The sequence below is a fragment of the Mustelus asterias genome, unplaced genomic scaffold (assembly GCF_964213995.1).
Source record: "Mustelus asterias unplaced genomic scaffold, sMusAst1.hap1.1 HAP1_SCAFFOLD_600, whole genome shotgun sequence".
Lineage (NCBI taxonomy): Eukaryota > Metazoa > Chordata > Chondrichthyes > Carcharhiniformes > Triakidae > Mustelus > Mustelus asterias.
This window is the reverse complement of record NW_027590550.1, coordinates 5,199-23,295: the sequence shown is the minus strand read 5'-3', so window position 1 is coordinate 23,295 and position 18,097 is coordinate 5,199. Positions and strand designations below refer to the sequence as shown.

The 18,097-nt window shown below is 41.7% G+C and overlaps 1 protein-coding gene across 1 annotated transcript; it reads right to left on the bottom strand.

The window, feature by feature from the left end:
* Positions 1–550: 550 nt before the first annotated feature.
* Positions 551–9,053, bottom strand: LOC144487122 (serine/arginine-rich splicing factor 9-like). Its single transcript, XM_078205180.1, has 4 exons — positions 8,984–9,053; positions 7,968–8,309; positions 5,781–5,953; positions 551–819 (listed from the first exon to the last, which is right to left on the bottom strand). The coding sequence occupies exons 1-4, from the start codon at positions 9,051–9,053 to the stop codon at positions 670–672; spliced, it is 735 nt and encodes a 244-aa protein (XP_078061306.1). The 3' UTR covers positions 551–669.
* Positions 9,054–18,097: the final 9,044 nt, after the last annotated feature.

Here is an 18,097-nt window from a genome sequence, read left to right as displayed (position 1 = left end):
TCAAAGTGAGGGGAGGTTTGGGGTGATGTGAGGTAAAGCACCTGGAAGAGCACTTCACACGTCACAACATTCAAGGCTATGGGCCATGTGCTGGTAAATAGGTTAGGTCCAGGGGATTTTCACAGCAACTTCATTGCAGTGTTAATGTAAGCCTACTTGTGATACTAATAAATAAACTTTAGGTGGTTCTCGTGTTGCTGCAAACCTGATGGGCCAAAGGGCCTCTTCTGCACTGAGAGATTCTGTGATCTGTAACTGCTAATGCCACTATCTCTTAAACAGGGAAGCAGCATAACTTTAAATTTGGAACAAATTCTCATTTTTCATTGAGAAATCCTAGGTTAATACCCAATTTAACATTTTCTTCATTTCTTCCATAAAATCTTAAATTATTAATGGTATTATGGGCTTATGAAGTAGAGGACAGTGACAAGTTCCTTCACAAATAAACACACAGCCTACCTTTTTATTTAATAAAAGGAAGTATGCTAAATTAATTGAGAAGCCAGTAAAAGATCATGGAACAAGACGACAAAATCAATAATTTAAAAAAAAGAAAAACAACAAGTTTATTTAATTCAAAGCATATCACGAAATACAGAGTTGAAGATGAAACTAACTGCCAATGATGGAATGTGGATTAAAAAGAAATTTCTGACTGCCAAGTCCTCATCTATATTGGGGTCTCGGTGAATACCGAGGGGAGCTTCTGCTTTGATAGGGAGAATAACGACCTCTAGAAAGGGACCTTGATCTTGACCTGCCATAACTAGAACTTCTGGGCTTGTCTGCACGAACTCTAATGTAAGCAGTTTCTCCCTGGAAAAGAAATGATTGGTATCAGTGCTGTGAGCAGAACCTGTGGGAAAAGGTTTGAGCACAGAATTAAGCAGTTACTTTCTCATCATAGCAAATACTGCAACACATCAGATTTGTTATTTTTCTCTTTGATCCTGAAGTTGTTGACTTCTTTTGGGTTTGGTTCCACAGACTCCAGATACATGCTGAGGGACATTTACATTAAAATGAGATATCTGACACTTCACATCCCAGCCTAAACTCATCTTCACCCAAAGTTCACAAGCTGCATTGTCCTGCTGGCCTAGCAATCCAAAGTGACTTTTAAAATTCATTTGTGGGATGGGGGTATCACTGGCTTGGCCAATATTTATTGCTCATCCCACTTGCCCTTGAGAAGGCGATGGTAGCTGCTTCTTAAACTGCTACAGTCGATGTGGTGTAGGTACACCCACATGCTGTTAGGGAGGAGGTTCCAGGATTTTGATCCAGCGACAGTGGTGTGTGGCTTTCAGGAAACTTCCAGGTGGTGGTGTTTCCATGTGCTGCCAAAGGAGCTTTGGTCAGTACCCCAGTGGTGGAGGGTGTGAATGTTTGTGGAAGGGGTGCCAATCAAGCGGACTACTTTATCCTGGATGGTGTCAAGCTTCTTGAGTGTTGTTTGAGCTGCACTAATTCAGGCAAGGGAAGAGTATCTCATCACACACCTGACTTGTGCTTTGTAGATGTTTAACAGGTTTTGGGGAGTCAGGAGGTGAGTTACTCAGCACATAATTACTAGCCTCAGACCTGCTCTTGTAGCCAGTTTTTATATGACTAGTCTAGTTCAGTTTTTGGTTAATGGTAACTCCAGAATGTTGGTAGTGAAGGGTTCATGGATGGTAATGCTAAGGAGTATTGGTTAGATCCTCTCTTGCTGCAGATGGTCATTGCCTGGCACTTGCTGCATTTGGATATGGACTGCTTCAGTGTGTGAGCATTGCATAAGCTCGGTGCAAGCCCAGCATAATTCACCATTAACTGGGGAGTGGAAATTGTGCAGTGGTTGGTTTTCAACATCCTGACAAAAAATGCTGATAAATATGGAATCTGGCTGCTGTGAAAAATATTGACAGTCCAAGGTGAAACATCTCCAAGATTGCAAGAAACACCTAAATTAACATCTGGAGAACAGACTATCCTTTTCCTGTAACTGTCTGCACAAACTAGTCCATAAAGGTAGTGACATACAACCAAACATATAAATACATTTGTCTTTATTCCATCTCCAACTTTTCCTTAGCTTATGACCCTGAGTATGCACGGTACAATCTATGTGACAATAATTAAAATATACTTCAGTTACAAGAGCTGCTGATAAGAGTGTAGGAGAAGGGAATTCACAGCAAGCATCCAAATATTTTCCTGCTCTGAACATCAGAATTCAGGAGTCTGGGAAATGTTCCAGACTTCACATTTGTTTAGTTCATGTGCACTTTGGCTGTCATTACAGATCTAAGCCCTGAATCTCTTTTGCTCCTTTGCAGTATTTTCTATTTCCTCTTCTCTTGTGGTTATGCTACTTTTAATCCCTCTCCAACTCCAGCAACAAACCATCGTGATACATCAATCTCTGACCACTTCCTTACCTTCCATATTCTCCTCCTGTCCGCCAATCTATAATAAACATTTTCTCATGTAAAACTCTGCAACACGCTTACAAACTCACTTTCAGACCAAACTTTGTCCTCCAGTCCTGTCAGTCTCCTAAATGTTGCGCTGACCTCCAACTTTAAACATCACTAAAACTACCAACTCCCATCACCTCTGCTTCTCTTTTATAGCCTCCATCTTCATTCACTTATCTGTGGGGTATAAATTTGAAAATGACCGATGCACAAATGCCTAGTCATTAATTGTCAGACCAGGCTTGAACATGCTTGCTTTCCTCAGCCAAAAATGCCAATTACTCAAACAACATTCTGGAGGACTGGGATAACCCCAAGAAGCTCTGTTTCTATGAACAACTTCTCCCTGTCCTCCCCAGCCTCACCTCAATCACCAGCTGTACGATGCTGGTGGATGTGTCTCCAAAATTAATATCATCTCCCAGTAATCTTTGGCAAACCTCCCCCACGCCCCCAGCAAAAATAAACTTTATTCATCTACAAGATATGCATCTCCTTGATACGATACCTTTCCCCCTCAATGTTTTTGGCCCATACACCAGTTGATATGGTCATTGGAACTCCTTCTCAAAACACATATCTTCCATTCTTTCTAACCACTATCCTATCACCAACCAAACCCCTTACTCCTCTTCTAAGACCTTTTTTAAAAATTTGTGGTGATGAGCTGCCTCTTTGAACACTGCAGTTTATCTGGTGTAGGTTCAATGACAGTGCTATAAGTGTGTTTCAGGATTTTGACCCAGTGACAGTGAAGGAAAATCAAGATAGTTCTAAGTCAAGATAGTGTGCGAGGCTTGGAGGGGAACTTTCAGGTGATGATGTTCCTATGCATCTGCTACCCTTGTTTTCTAAGTGGTAGAGATTGTAGTTCTGGAAGACTCTGTGATCATTGGCTAAGTGATGGAATGAGCCCTGGACATTTCTATCAATCAGCACCTGCACAGTAATAACCTGCATACTGATGCTCACTTCGGATTCTGCCGGGCCTACTCAACTCCAGATCTCATTACAGCCTTGGTCCAAACATGGACAAACAATTGAAGTCCATCTTGTAGATTGTACATACTGCCGCCACGGCGCACTGGTGGTGGAGGGACTGAATGTTTAAGGTGGTGGACGGGGTGCCAGTTGAGTGGGCTGCTTTGTCCTGGATAGTGTCGAGCTTCGAGTGTTGGTAGAGATACACTCATTGAGGCATGTGGAGAGTTCCGTCACACCCTGACTTATGCCTTGTAGGCAGTGGACAGGCTTTGGGGAGTCAGGATTCCCACCTCTGATTACTCTTGTAGCCATTTAATTTATATAGCTGGTCCTGATAAGAATCTGGCTAATAGTAGCCCACAAAATGTTAATGGTGGGGAATTCAGCAATGGTAATATCGTTGAATGTCAAAAGGAGATGAGTAGGATTCCTTCTTGTTGAAGATGGTTATTGCCTTGCACTTGTATGGTGTAAGTTACTTGTTGCTGATCAGCTCAAACCTGAAAAACGTCCAGGTCTTGGACAGGGACTGCTTCAGTATCTAAGGAGTGACAAACAGTGTTGAATATATGCAATCATCAGTGAATATCCCCATTTCTGACCTTATGGATATTGCAAACACTATGGAACCTAACAACATCCCGCAGTAGTACCAAAGACTTCAGCAGCACAGTGGTTAGCACTGCTGCCTCACAGCGCCAGGGACCCAGGTTTGATTCCCGGCTTGGGTCACAGCCTCTGTGGAGTTTGTACATTCTCCCCGTGTCTCATGGGTTTCCTCCGGGTGCTCCGGTTTCCTCCCACAGTCTGAAAGACTGTGCTGGTTAGGTGCATTGGCCATGCTAAATTCTCCCTCAGTGTACCCGAACAGATGCCGGAGTGTGGCAACTAGGGGATTTTCACAGTAACTTCATTGTAGTGTTAATGTAAGCCTACTTGTGACACTAATAAATAAACTTTAAAGACTTGTGCTCCAGAATTAGCTGCATTTCTAGCCAAGCTGTTCCAGTACAACTAAAATATTGGCATCTCTTAATGATGTGAAAAATTGCCCAGGTGAGTCTTGTTCAGAAAAGGTAGGTCAAATTCAATACAATCAATTGCTGTCTCATCAGTCTACTCTCAATCATAAGTTAGTGATTAATTGTGTCCTGGACTTTGCTATCACACGGTACTTACGCAGCAATAACCTGTTTGGTTTGGGCTCTACCACACCTCCTCCGTTCCAGACCTCATTACGGCCTTAGTCCAAAACATGAACAAAATAACTGAATTTAAGTTGGAAATGAAGTGACTTCCCTTGATAGCAAAATAGCATTTGATCAAATCATTAATGAAGCAGCTTAAGATATCTGGACCTAGGACACTACACTATGGAACTCCTGCAGGGGTGTTCAAGGAATGAGATGATTGGCCTCCAATAATCACAACTGTCTTCCTTTGTGCTTTCTGTCCTCTTCAATCTACAGTTAATCACATCATTAGCCTTTAGTGTCTGTCTGACATTATCTAGCACTGTTGGACTGTAATTGCACTGTGTACATTCCTACTATTTAAACTTAGTTGTAGTGTCTCTCCCCTCATCCGCACCATCACCTCTTTAGTCGTGGTCTTCGCCCTGCCTTTGCCTCTTCTTATCTACAGCATTGCCCATGTCTTCACTCTGCCCTTCCCAGACATTTTGGACAAACAGAAGTTTTGTAGCTCAACAACGAGATGGATGACATCGACTTTGGCCTTCACCACAAACTACACTCCCTTGTTACACATATTCAAACAGGAAGAAGGTGGGCTAAGAACTCTTTAATTCAGTCTCAAATGTACAATACGTTTTAAAAAGAGAATCAAAATTTAATTTGTTATGGATATCCTGGCTGCCCTGATCATTCTTTTCTCACCGCCACTCTCAGGATCTATACGCAGATAGGTATGGGGACTAGTACATCACCCAGGTTGAACACTAGCCATGAATTAATGGACCTAGACAGTCTGTGCTGGCTATCTGAGAAATCGCAGTCAAACCAATCCTGCACTTTTCCAATATCCATATCATAGTAACTGAATTAACATTCATATGCACTGCCTTGGCTGACTTATCTCTCCATTGCTAAGTCAGGGATATTGGAGTTCAATATGGTCACTCTCCTGCTAAGTTAGCTGACATCAGTTAACTAAACACAGAATTGGGATCAAACAGGAATTCTGATTAGTAGGATTCATGTTATATATTGGTCAATGTGTTTACTACCAAACTACTAGGACTAGGGCATTGCTAATGTGCTTCATACCTTGTCTAGAATTTCTTAACACGCATGACCAAAAAGAACTAACCTCATGAGAACGAAATTTTGTATCATCAAGCTTCCGTACTGCATAATCCATGTCCTCCTTGCGGAGGAATTCCACCACTCCAGCACCTTCTCCCAGAACATCTGCATAGCAAACATCACCGGCCTCTCGCATGTGATCCTTCAAATCCTGCCAGCTGCCAGAGGAAGGTAGTCCTATATAGGAAAAGATTTTTAAAGCATTAACCCCAAGGACTGAAAGTGGTGTGCTGTTTGCATACAAACCAGCAATAAGAATGAATTCAGATGGTTTCAAAAGTGAAGAAATAACTCTGAACGAGAGATAGGACACCTCAGTGCTTCCAACTCCTTCTTAAATGACTACAGCTTGCATGTGTTCCTGCTTTGTTGTAGCCAAATATTTTCTTCAGAAGCATTAGGACTCATTGCTCCTCAAGCAACTGATTCACCATATTAAGTGCTAGTTTGGGAAGGCGCTTAATAAAGAATCTTCATCTTCACCCACAGGAAATATATTTGAAAATTGTAGGGCAAGATATTTGACACAGCTTGTTCCATGGCATATTCCATACAGTGTGCTTTGGTGTGTGAGGACCTGGATTTTGTATTAAGAATCCCGGGTTTATGAACAGATGTGAGTTGCCCTCGGGGTGCCACGAAGATCACACGGTTCACTGCCACCATCTGGTTTTTAATCTTTTAGTTCTTTGCGAATTCCTTTATCTGAATTGAAGTGTTAAACGTAGTAAAGTCACAACATACAAGAAGGTAACAAGAGGGAGCAAAATAAGTAGCTAATTCTACAAGTGTAAGAGACCCAAATACCCACTGGGTTGAACTGGATACAGGCCACTGAATATCCAGACGAATTACTGATCGATGTCAGGTAAAATTAAGCAGTATCTTTGAAGAATAAATCCAGAAGGAATTTGTTCTGCCTCAGCACTTTTCTCAATTAGTACGACAGAAAAGTTTGGGCCTCAGATGCGTGTTTTCTCCATTGGTCCGGGGAATCAATTAGTAGAGATAGAAGAAATGTTGGAAATCAGGAGTAAAACAGCAAATCACAGGTCAGTCAGCATGTGAAGTAGAAAAAGTCTGATTTTGTACAACAGTCTCAGCTTAAAAATTAAGTTATCTTTTTCTCTTTAAGATGTTGACTGATCCAAGGTATATTTTTCCAGCATTTTTGGTTTTTCAGTGTCAGTTCTTGAAGAATGATGATGTGACAAATCACTAAAAGACTTCTCTCATTATTGCCATTACATGTGGCTCCAGTACCCTTAGACTAGACAGGAGGAAATTCAGTCAGAGTTCCCAGTCTTGATTGGCATCCAGTGCTTCCTACTTCAAAGTGCCCATGTGTGGACATTGGGCGAACACTGAACTGGACTAAACTATGATGACCCCAATCTAAAGTTAAACAGCTTGCTGTCTGGTTTAAAAATGAACTGAGCCAGTTTGGTGAGGTATTATTACAGGAAAGTAGCCAATGTCTAGAGGTTGGGGGTCGGTGGGGGCGGTGGTAGAAGAGTGAAAATTGGCCATGAAATATGGAAGAGGGAAATTATAAAAAAGAAAACGTTGCAAGTGGCATAGGTGAGCAATTTATAACCAAACATTTAACATCACATTTAAGATGTGAAATTTAAAATAATACTGTGGCGGCCTACATCATTTTTAGAGTGCTGCTGATGATTTCCAGGGAAAGTGACAATATGCACTTCAGTTCTGTAGCAGAATAAGGATCAGTACATAAACCCATGTGCCAAGTTGCATATGACAATGATCTTCATCCTTAAATAAATGAAGTTTCTTGATACCAGGTGTGTCCAAAGCTTTTGCTCCAAACTTAGGTCATGGTGCACACACGGGATCCTTGCAGTCCAACATAAAGTTTACATGAATATTCCGGTTAATTTGGTGGGATTAACAGAAGTTGACGTTTTCATTTAATATTTATCAGCAAATGCGCCAACAGCCCTTTCTGAGCCTCCAAGATCACAAAGTTTAAACAGTATGAAATGCATAAAAGTAAACAGAAAGGAAGTTGATTGGGCTTTGTGGGTTCAATTGGCCAGGAGTTGTGGGCCATCTTATGGAGACCCCAACTTTATACGGACATTCTACACTAAATGACTTTCCAACTCTACTCAGGTTTTTAACAAAAACATTGGCTGTCAAACATGAAACGGAAACAAAAACGCACCAGAGACAATGACCCTGAAATCTGATCTGCGGGCAGTTGGTCCTGGTCTTCCTCTAGATCCACCGCCGACTCCTCTGCCTCTCTGGAACTCCACCCGTAAACGATAGATTCCATAATCATAACCATTTCTTCCATAGACTGCGTCTTGTGCATCTCTGCCAATGCAAGGGGGGAGGAAGAAGTTAAGCCACAATTTTCCACCTATTTGGAAATGCCTTCCTATGTGTAACGCAAAGAAAGATCCAGTCAATGTTGCCACCAATAGGATGTTTATAATTGATCTATTTATTTCAGATGCTTCAGAGGATGCCCAGCTGAGATGTACATGGATGGTCCTGTTGACTGAACAGTGTCATGAGTTGCAAAGATACACAAGCAAATGAACAAAAAAGAAACCTGGAGCTGGACCAAGAATTTTCACATTTATCAATTAAAAACAGGTTATCGTCAAGATTGGAGAGGGTCCTTTCTGCACTTTTACAGAACTGGGCCAATCATTTATTAAGCAGCAACAGTACACAGGTGAGCTTCCTACAGTAATGGAATTACATTATCTGTCTTCTGTTTTCAAAGGTTCTTACATACTGCAACTACAGTAGGAAGACTCTAAATGCACAATTCATAGATTTCAGCAAAACCTATGGCAATTGTGTTGAATTTCATACTATATCCAATTTAACTGTTACGACAAAATGTACAATTATATATTTGGCCTTCCAAACTCTTATTTTAAGCTGCATAAACCATTGCTACTTATAGATATGCCATTGGGACGGCTAGCATGCTGAATAGTCAATTGAGAGCACTACCCAACATTGAAGTAAACTGTTACAACTGTGATTTTTCTTCTGTTATACCTATTGGTACTAATACAGAAAATAAATCTGAGCATAATACTGTAGTTTTGAACTACAAAGCTCCCTTATCATATCACCATTTGAGTAGATACAGGTGTCTAATGTAATATTTTTTAGATTGCCCCAAAACAAGATACAAATGGATCAAGATACCCCTACAATGCAGCCCGGAAGTAAGATTCAGCCATTTAGCAAAAAGGTAATTCAGATCCAAGACCACAATCTTCATCGTCCCTATAATAATACCTGAATAAAATGTATTTAACCATAGGCATGACTGAATGTAATTGGTTGCATTTCACCTGTTGAATGAATCTGACCAGTGTTTTTTAGTCTAGGTGCAATGCTGGAAATCTGAAATAAAAACAAGTGCTCAATGTCCACAGTAGGTCACTCAACATTTGGAGAGAGAGAAAACATGAGTAATGTTTCACGTGGAGTGACTTTGTCAGTTCTGAACTGTCTTTTCCTTTCAGATGTGGTTCTATCGCAGGTTTGTCAGATTTTTAAATCAGCAACAAATTGTGTTGCTGCACACCCCAGCCCTTGATTCACTGGCTATCATGAAAATATTTAATTCTAACACAGCAGTCTAACCACTAAATACAGTAACGGAGAAACTGTTTCATAGCCTACCAAATGGATAGCTGAAGCCAAGTTATAGTAGTAATTTCTTAGTATTAATAATACCAGCTTAAGTTAGAAAAATAAGCAAGATTTGTCCACCCATTTTACCCAAAGTTCCACTTCCTACTCTCCTGAATAAGTCCCTTCGGGGCTAAGGATTCATCTCACCACTCTCTTCAGTCCCTTAATCAACCAGCTATCATTTGTGTCTCAGCCTAAGATAGCAAGTTATCAGCAGATTATATGTCAGTGTGGAGGCTTCACAGCCGAGCCCAATCCTGCAACATCTAACTACAAGGGTGCATTTCCATCAAAAAGTTACTAGACACCAATCAGGAGTGGGATGATTTTGAGTGGGTATAATTGTACTTTTGCTGCAAATAGCAAAGAGAAGAAATCTTGCCACTGGAGTGTCCTACCTCAGACCCACAGAGTTCTCCAGAAAAGAGGCAAAAATGTCATTGAAGTTCTATTGGAGGAATCACATTAGTATACCACACTCTGACTGATCCATACCACAAATTGAAACACATTGCAACTGTGTCAGACGAGTTTTTGCAAATCTGCAATACTTGCATTGCTGGTTTAACTTAAAATAATGTGGGTCTGAAAGATTGTCTCAAATGCAGTTTGATTTGAAGGGCATACTTTACTGATTTGGGAGTAAAATCAATAACTCCATGTGCAGCTCTAAGAGTATAAGTCAAGATAGATCCCATCCGTCTAATTCAGCAATTACTCTTGCCTATTGGGCACTGTCATTCAGGTTTCCATTTTAAAAGAGAAAATCTTGTCAATTCTGATTTTAAGAGGATGTATAGCATTGCAATTTGACAACTCAGAACCATCTGATATTCAGACGAACTTCAAGAATTATAACGCAAATGTGGGATCCTGTAAGCTTCACATTGCTGTCATTGTGTTGCCCTTCGACCTTTCAGAAACACATGCATGTGCACAGAAGGTTGCCTTTCTGCATTTTACAAAGATGATCAACAATTGAATAGTATACAGTATTTTAATGAATACTGAAGCACCTATTGAGTGGTCGTATGACTTCGCCCTTCAAGTCACAAAGGGTTAACATTTGTACTAAATTTGGAAAATCTCTTTGGCAACATAGCTAATTTAGTACTTAAGTTATGAAATCTGGTGCCTGTAGTGTAGGAATGATTTATTGGTTTGTAATTTTATTTTAACATTACCTTTAAAATCCTGCCCACCACTTCCCTGGGTTTCTAAATATTTTACACAACTCTTACAAAGTTACAAAGCCAATGCTCAGAATGGACCGGCGGCAACCCTTAATCCACATCTCTTTGCTTGCTCCAAAAAACCAAAATCAAATTGAATCCAATTCACTGTCCCCACAAGAGACATACAAGGTCCAAAGCTGACAGGAAAAGGCATCGTACCTGATCTTGGGCTTGAACTTAGTCAAAAGATCAAGTTACCTGCTGAATTTTTGTTATTCCACAATTGTTATGTTTGCATATTTTTAACCTGATTACTTAGTCTGTATATTTTATCAATATATGTCACACTGCAATTCAGCCTTTGGAGCTGATAAAATACCATTATTATTAGAGATTAACATAATCATTTCTCTGTATCAGGCTGTGTATCTAGTCAATCATGTAAATCTTTTCTTAAATTAAGTAATTAAGGCAAGATAATTAGCCATAATGTACAGAGGACTCTCGCTATGAGTCAATTGGTTACATAAGTAAAGCCTGAAGGACACCACTCTACAAGTGTAGGCCTCCATGAAAATAACCATTAAACAGTTATTTATCAATTACATCAACAGAAAAATATCAGGGCTCATAATTATAACAGGTCACAGTAAAAGGCCATTTGGTCCATTGTGTCTGCACTGGCTTTCTAAATGGCATCATGACTTAGTGCCAATTCCCCTGCTTTTTCCCTGTGGCCCTGCACATTGTTTCTGTTCAAATAATCATCTAATGGCCTCTTGAATGCCTCGATTGAACCAGCCTACACCACACTTACAGGAAGAGCAATTCAGACCTGAACCCACTCATTGTGGAAAAAGTTTTATCTCACATCACATTTGATAAGCCCTGAAAGTGGAACTGTGGAGCTTCTTATCTTTGTCTAATTAGCTGGCTATTTGATGCATAACAATACCCACCACTGTTAGAACAGTAATCTAATCAAGCCATTGAAAGTCCAGTTTCTAGAATGCGCACACACTTTCCATAGGAACACATTCATTGACCCAAGCCCAGAGAACTTAAGCTTAGGCTGGCAAGACTAAGAACCTTCAAGAGTACACATGATCACTAGTGTTGCTTATTCCATGCAGCTTACCAACAAAGAACAAAGAACAGTACAGCACAGGAAACAGGCCCTTCGGCCCTCCAAGCCTGTGCCGCTCCTTGGTCCAACTAGACCAATCGTTTGTATCCCTCCATTCCCAGGCTGCTCATGTGACTATCCAGGTAAGTCTTAAACGATGTCAGCGTGCCTGCCTCCACCACCCTACTTGGCAGCGCATTCCAGGCCCCCACCACCCTCTGTGTAAAAAACGTCCCTCTGATATCTGAGTTATACTTCGCCCCTCTCACCTTGAGCCCGTGACCCCTCGTGATCGTCACCTCCGACCTGGGAAAAAGCTTCCCACTGTTCACCCTATCTATACCCTTCATAATTTTGTACACCTCTATTAGATCTCCCCTCATTCTCCGTCTTTCCAAGGAGAACAACCCCAGTCTACCCAATCTCTCCTCATAGCTAAGACCCTCCATACCAGGCAACATCCTGGTAAACCTTCTCTGCACTCTCTCTAACGCCTCCACGTCCTTCTGGTAGTGCGGCGACCAGAACTGGACGCAGTACTCCAAATGTGGCCTAACCAGCGTTCTATACAGCTGCATCATCAGACTCCAGCTTTTATACTCTATACCCCGTCCTATAAAGGCAAGCATACCATATGCCTTCTTCACGGATGCGTTAGTGATTATTTATCAAAACTCGTTGCATTCTGGGGTAGTGCCGGTTGATTGGAAAACGGCTAATGTTACGCCGCTGTTTAAAAAAGGAAGGAGACAAAAGGCGGGTAACTATAGGCCGGTCAGCTTAACGTCTGTAGTAGGGAAAATGCTGGAATCCATTATTAAAGAGGAGATAGCAGGGCATCTGGATAGAAATGGTTCGATCAATCAGACGCAGCATGGATTCATGAGGGGAAAGTCGTGCTTGACTAACATGTTGGATTTTTATGAAGATGTGACTAGGGCGGTTGATGGAGGAGAACCGGTGGATGCGGTGTTTTTGGATTTCCAAAAGGCGTTTGATAAGGTGCCCCATAAAAGGCTGCTGAAGAAGATTAGGGCACACGGAGTTGGGGGTAGTGTGTTAAAGTGGATTGGGGACTGGCTATCCGACAGGAAGCAAAGAGTCGGAATAAATGGGTGTTTTTCCGGTTGGAGGAAGGTAACTAGTGGCGTGCCGCAGGGATCGGAACTCGGGCCGCAACTATTTACCATTTATATAGATGATCTGGAGGAGGGGACGGAGTGTAGGGTAACGAAGTTTGCAGACGACACAAAGATAAGTGGAAAAGTGAATCGTGTGGAGGACGGAGAAGATCTGCAGAGAGATTTGGACAGGCTGAGTGAGTGGGCGAGGATATGGCAAATGGAGTATAACGTTGATAAATGCGAGGTTATACACTTTGGAGGAAATAATAACAAATGGGATTACTATCTCAATGGAAACAAATTAAAACATGCTACCGTGCAAAGGGACCTGGGGGTCCTTGTCCTCTTTTTAGGTCAAACCAAACCAAGTAAACAAACTCAGATTAAATCAGGACAAAGTAAAAGGGGGAGCTCCCCAAAAAGGAGGGGAACAGCCCGAACAGAAATCAAAATACAAAGGAAACTTAAGAACATCAAATGCATGAGACGCAAAAGCCCAGTCTGCAGGTACAACAGGTGATCAAGAAGGCAAATGGGATGTTGGCCTATATCGCGAGGGGGATAGAATATAAAAGCAGGGATGTCTTGATGCACCTGTACAGGGCATTGGTGAGGCCGCAGCTGGAATACTGTGTGCAGTATTGGTCCCCTTATATGAGGAAGGATATACTGGCATTGGAGGGAGTGCAGAGAAGGTTCACCAGGTTGATACCGGAGATGAGGGGTTTGGATTATGAGGAGAGGCTGAGGAGATTGGGTTTGTACTCGTTGGAGTTTAGAAGGATATGGGGGGATCTTATGGAGACTTATAAGATAATGCGGGGGCTGGATAGGGTGGAGGCGGAGAGATTCTTTCCACTTAGTAAGGAAGTTAAAACTAGAGGACACAGCCTCAAAATAAAGGGGGGTCGGTTTAAGACAGAGTTGAGGAGGAACTTCTTCTCCCAGAGGGTGGTGAATCTCTGGAATTCTCTGCCCACTGAGGTGGTGAAGGCTACCTTGCTGAATATGTTTAAAGCCCGGATGGATGGATTCCTGATCGGTAAGGGAATTAAGGGTTATGGGGATCAGGCAGGCAAGTGGTACTGATCCACGTCAGATCAGCCATGATCTTATTGAATGGCGGGGCAGGCTCGAGGGGCTAGATGGCCTACTCCTGCTCCTATTTCTTATGTTCACCACCTTCTCCACCTGTGTTCCCACCTTCAAGGATTTGTGGACTTGCACACCTAGGTCCCTCTGTGTTTCTATACTCCTGATGACTCTGCCATTTATTGTATAACTCCTCCCTACATTATTTCTTCCAAAATGCATCACTTCGCATTTATCCGGATTAAACTCCATCTGCCACCTCTCCGCCCAATTTTCCAGCCTATCTATATCCTGCTGTATTGCCCGACAATGCTCTTCGCTATCCGCAAGTCCAGCCATCTTCGTGTCATCCGCAAACTTGCTGATTACACCAGTTACACCTTCTTCCAAATCATTTATATATATCACAAATAGCAGAGGTCCCAGTAGAGAGCCCTGCGGAACACCACTGGTCACAGACCTCCAGCCGGAAAAAGACCCTTCGACCGCTACCCTCTGTCTCCTATGGCCAAGCCAGTTCTCCACTCATCTAGCCACTTCTCCTTGTATCCCATGAGCCTTAACCTTCTTAACCAACCTGCCATGTGGGACTTTAAGTTAAAAGTTTATTTATTAGTCACAAGTAAGGCTTACATTAACACTGCAATGAAGTTACTGTGAAATTCCTACTTGCAATTTTATGGTGCCATCAACGTAGTAAAATTTCTCAAGGCACCTCAAAGTAGTGATAGCAAACAAAATCTAACACAGTCTTAAAAGGAGGCATTCCAGAATTAGGGCTGAGGCAGCTGAATGTAAGGCCACAAGTGGAAAAATTAAAGTGGAAGTGTGCAAGAGGCCAGAGCTGGAGGAGCAGAGAGACCTGGGAGGGGTTTTACAAGCCGCAGATGAGAAAAACCAAAGCGAGATTTTTTAAATTGCCAATGCAATAAGCACAGAGGCAATGGGTGTGCAAGATAGGACATGGGTCTCAATTCTTTGGATAAGTTCACATTTAAGGGTGGAGGAAAGGCTGGCCAGGAGTGTGTGGGAATTGTCAAATCTGATGGTAACAAGGCATGGATGAAGGTTTCAACAGGTGAGCTGAGGCAAGGAAGATGTTAAGAGCATTAGAAATAGGAGCAGGAGAAACTCATACGACTCTCTGAACCTGCTCCACTACTTGATATGATCATGGTTGATCTTCTGTCTCAATTCTACTTTCTTCCCTGATTCCCTAAGTGACAAAAGAATTTGTATCTAAGGTTTAAATATATTCACAGATAAAGCATCCACAATCCTGAAGTAGAGGATCCCAAAGAGTCACACTCCTTTCTAATTTGTGTCCTAAACGATCACCCCTCTTATTCTGAGAATGTGCCGTTGTGTTCTAGATTCACCAGCCAGGGGAAACAGTCTTTCAGTATCTACTCTTGTCAAGCCTCATCTGAATCTTTATGTTTCAATGTGGTCACTTCTCATTTCGAGAGAGTAAAGATTCAATTTATTCAGCCACTCTCATTTGCTGTTCAGCCTAGACTAACCTATTCCTAGAACATTAGCTTATAGATTTACGTGGAGTGGGAAGAATCCCAGCCCCCAGTAATAGGGTTATCTTTTCAAGACTCACTCAAGAGCCATGTGCCTTGTGAATCTTCAGTAGCTGCAGATCTATATGATATCCAATTAACCAGCATGGCATAGTGGGTTGACTTGGTTTGTCTCCCAAATCCATGTCCTTCTTTGCTGGAACTTCATACTCAAATCTCTCCAATCAGATTTCCACCTCTAACAAAGTACCAAGACGGCTCACACAAGTCGCCAAATACATTGTGCGACTTGGACTTTTCAGCCCGATTGTCTAGTTGGACGAGACTAGACTTGACTGGTTTCATTCTTAGCCATCTTATCGTAGTTGGCTTCTCTTCCCACTGCTGCACGGTTACCACTGATGTGCTTCAAACTTCATGTCCCCTGTTCCCCACCCATATGCTATCCCTCAGTGACATTATCTGAGAACAGTCAGTTTTTATGTGCACACCGACAAACTTCAACTCCTCACCACCACCTCTTCCAACTCCTCCATTGTCTCCAAAGTTATTAGACTGCTTCCATGTTGTCTAATATTGGATGAGCAGAAATTCCCTCCAATTAAACATCAGGAAGACTGAAATCATCATCTTTGGTCCCTCTACAAACTCCATTCCCTAGCCAATAATTCCATTCTCATTTTTGAAAACTGTCAGACCATTTGCAACTTGATTTCCTATTTGACCTTGAGATAAGCTTCGAAACGCATTTTCATGCCATCACAAAGATCATCACTTCCACAACTGTAACAATTTCCAACTCAGCTCTCTTCCCCCATCTCCGTCTTGCCTCAGTTCACCTAGAACTGAAACCCTTATTTGTGCCTTTGTTACCTCTAGACCTGGCATTCCTGGTTGCTCCTCTTTTATTCTACCATTCATAAATTTCAGATCATCCACTGCTGCCCGAGTCCCTACTCGGTGCAAGTCCAGTCACCCTTCAGCCACGTGCTCACTGACCCACATTAACGCTTGGTTAAGAAATACCTAAATTTTAAAATTTTCAGTCTTCAAATCAATCCATGGCTTCACACTTCCCTGTCACTGTAATTTCCTCCAGACCCACAACCCTTTGTGACATTGTGTACCTCTAATTCTAATTCCCAATTTTAAATGCGCTATCACTCATGGCCCTGCCTTCAGCTGCCAAGACCTTAAGCTCTGGAATTCCCTCCTTAAAACTCTCTGCATATTTTTCCTCCACTATGATGCTCCTTAAAAACTATATCGCTGAGCTAGCTTTTGGTCATCTGCCCTATATCTCCTTATATAGCCCAGTGTCAAATTTAGTTTTTCAACATTCCTGTGAAGCACACTGGGACATTTTACGATGAAGGCTATATCACACAAAAGTTATTGCATCCCACTGCTGTCTTGCAGCCAACTTGGTCCAAGAGAGATCCCGCATATTCTCTCCCCAACTAAGGAGGACAGTAGCCAGTTGGTCATTAGATAACTGACAAGAACAGTCTATTTCCCTTCCTCATTGATATTAGGCAAAAGAATTCCTCCTCATGCAACATTAAGGCAAAGCCTACCCAATTAAACAATGGGTGGAAGTACTGCGTTTCAACAGCAACTGATGTCATCTCTACAGCCTAATGAAGGCAAGCATCAAACCTTAGGACAGACTTCAGTTAACGCTGAAACTTGGAACAACAACTGCTAGAAGGGGTTATGTCACAATTATCTGACGGATATTTATATTCAAAGTGAACCTCTGCAGATAAGCTTATAATCGCCATCAGCTTTGTGTCCTATATGTCCAAGTCCAATTGTACATATTGGGCTTGCCGGTCAGCAACTGAGGTAGAAACAAGGCAATTCTATCTAGAAGGGAGTGTGTTCTCTAAATCTTTCTCTCCTCAGCCTAGAAATACTTTGTAACCAGAGGTCATGGATCTAAAATAATTAGCAAGAGAACTAGAGAGGAAAGGGGGAGAAATTATTTCACAAAATAATCTGGAACCTGAAACAAGTATTGAAATCAGATTTCACAGAAATTTTCAAAAGGCAATTAGACAGGTGTTTAAAGATACAGGCAGACCTTGGACTTGCGACACAGTTGGTTCCTGAAAATCGCATCTTAAGTTGAAACACCAAAATGCCTCAGAATATCAGAATCATGATTGTGTGTTAGCTCAGGTGAGCTGGTACCAACACCCTTGCCTAAGCCAGATAGCTTGTTTGAAGACCCAATTCAAGATTTCACATAATCTATACGATTTCACATGATCTGAATTCATAATCTGGTATGTTACATTCTCAGATATATTAAGCAGGGACCATGCCTGTTTATTCCACTGGTTTAGTGGACAAAGTTCTGATAACAATACTCAAAGGAGGATAAGGAATTCCCTCAATGCCAACACTAGCAATCCTTCCTCAGACAGTTACCTGGAAAAAGATAGCTGGTGAATCTATTATAGTTTTTTGGATGCACATGCAAAAAGGCTGCATGTTTGCTTAAGTCATTGGTTAAGTCATAATTAATTGTATGCGAAGCATTTTGAATCGAGAGACTCAAGTGCTCTATAAAT

Excerpts from the sequence above, each read along its gene's own strand:
- LOC144487122 (XM_078205180.1), bottom strand. The coding sequence starts at position 9,053 with ATGAAGATTGTGGTCTTGGATCTGAATTACCTTTTTGCTAAATGGCTG. Across the intron at positions 8,310-8,983 it reads TCTTACTTCCGGGCTGCATT|TCAACAGGACCATCCATGTA; the intron begins GTAGGGGTATCT and ends GACACTGTTCAG. Across the intron at positions 820-5,780 it reads CAAAATTTCGTTCTCATGAG|GGAGAAACTGCTTACATTAG; the intron begins GTTAGTTCTTTT and ends TTTCTTTTCCAG.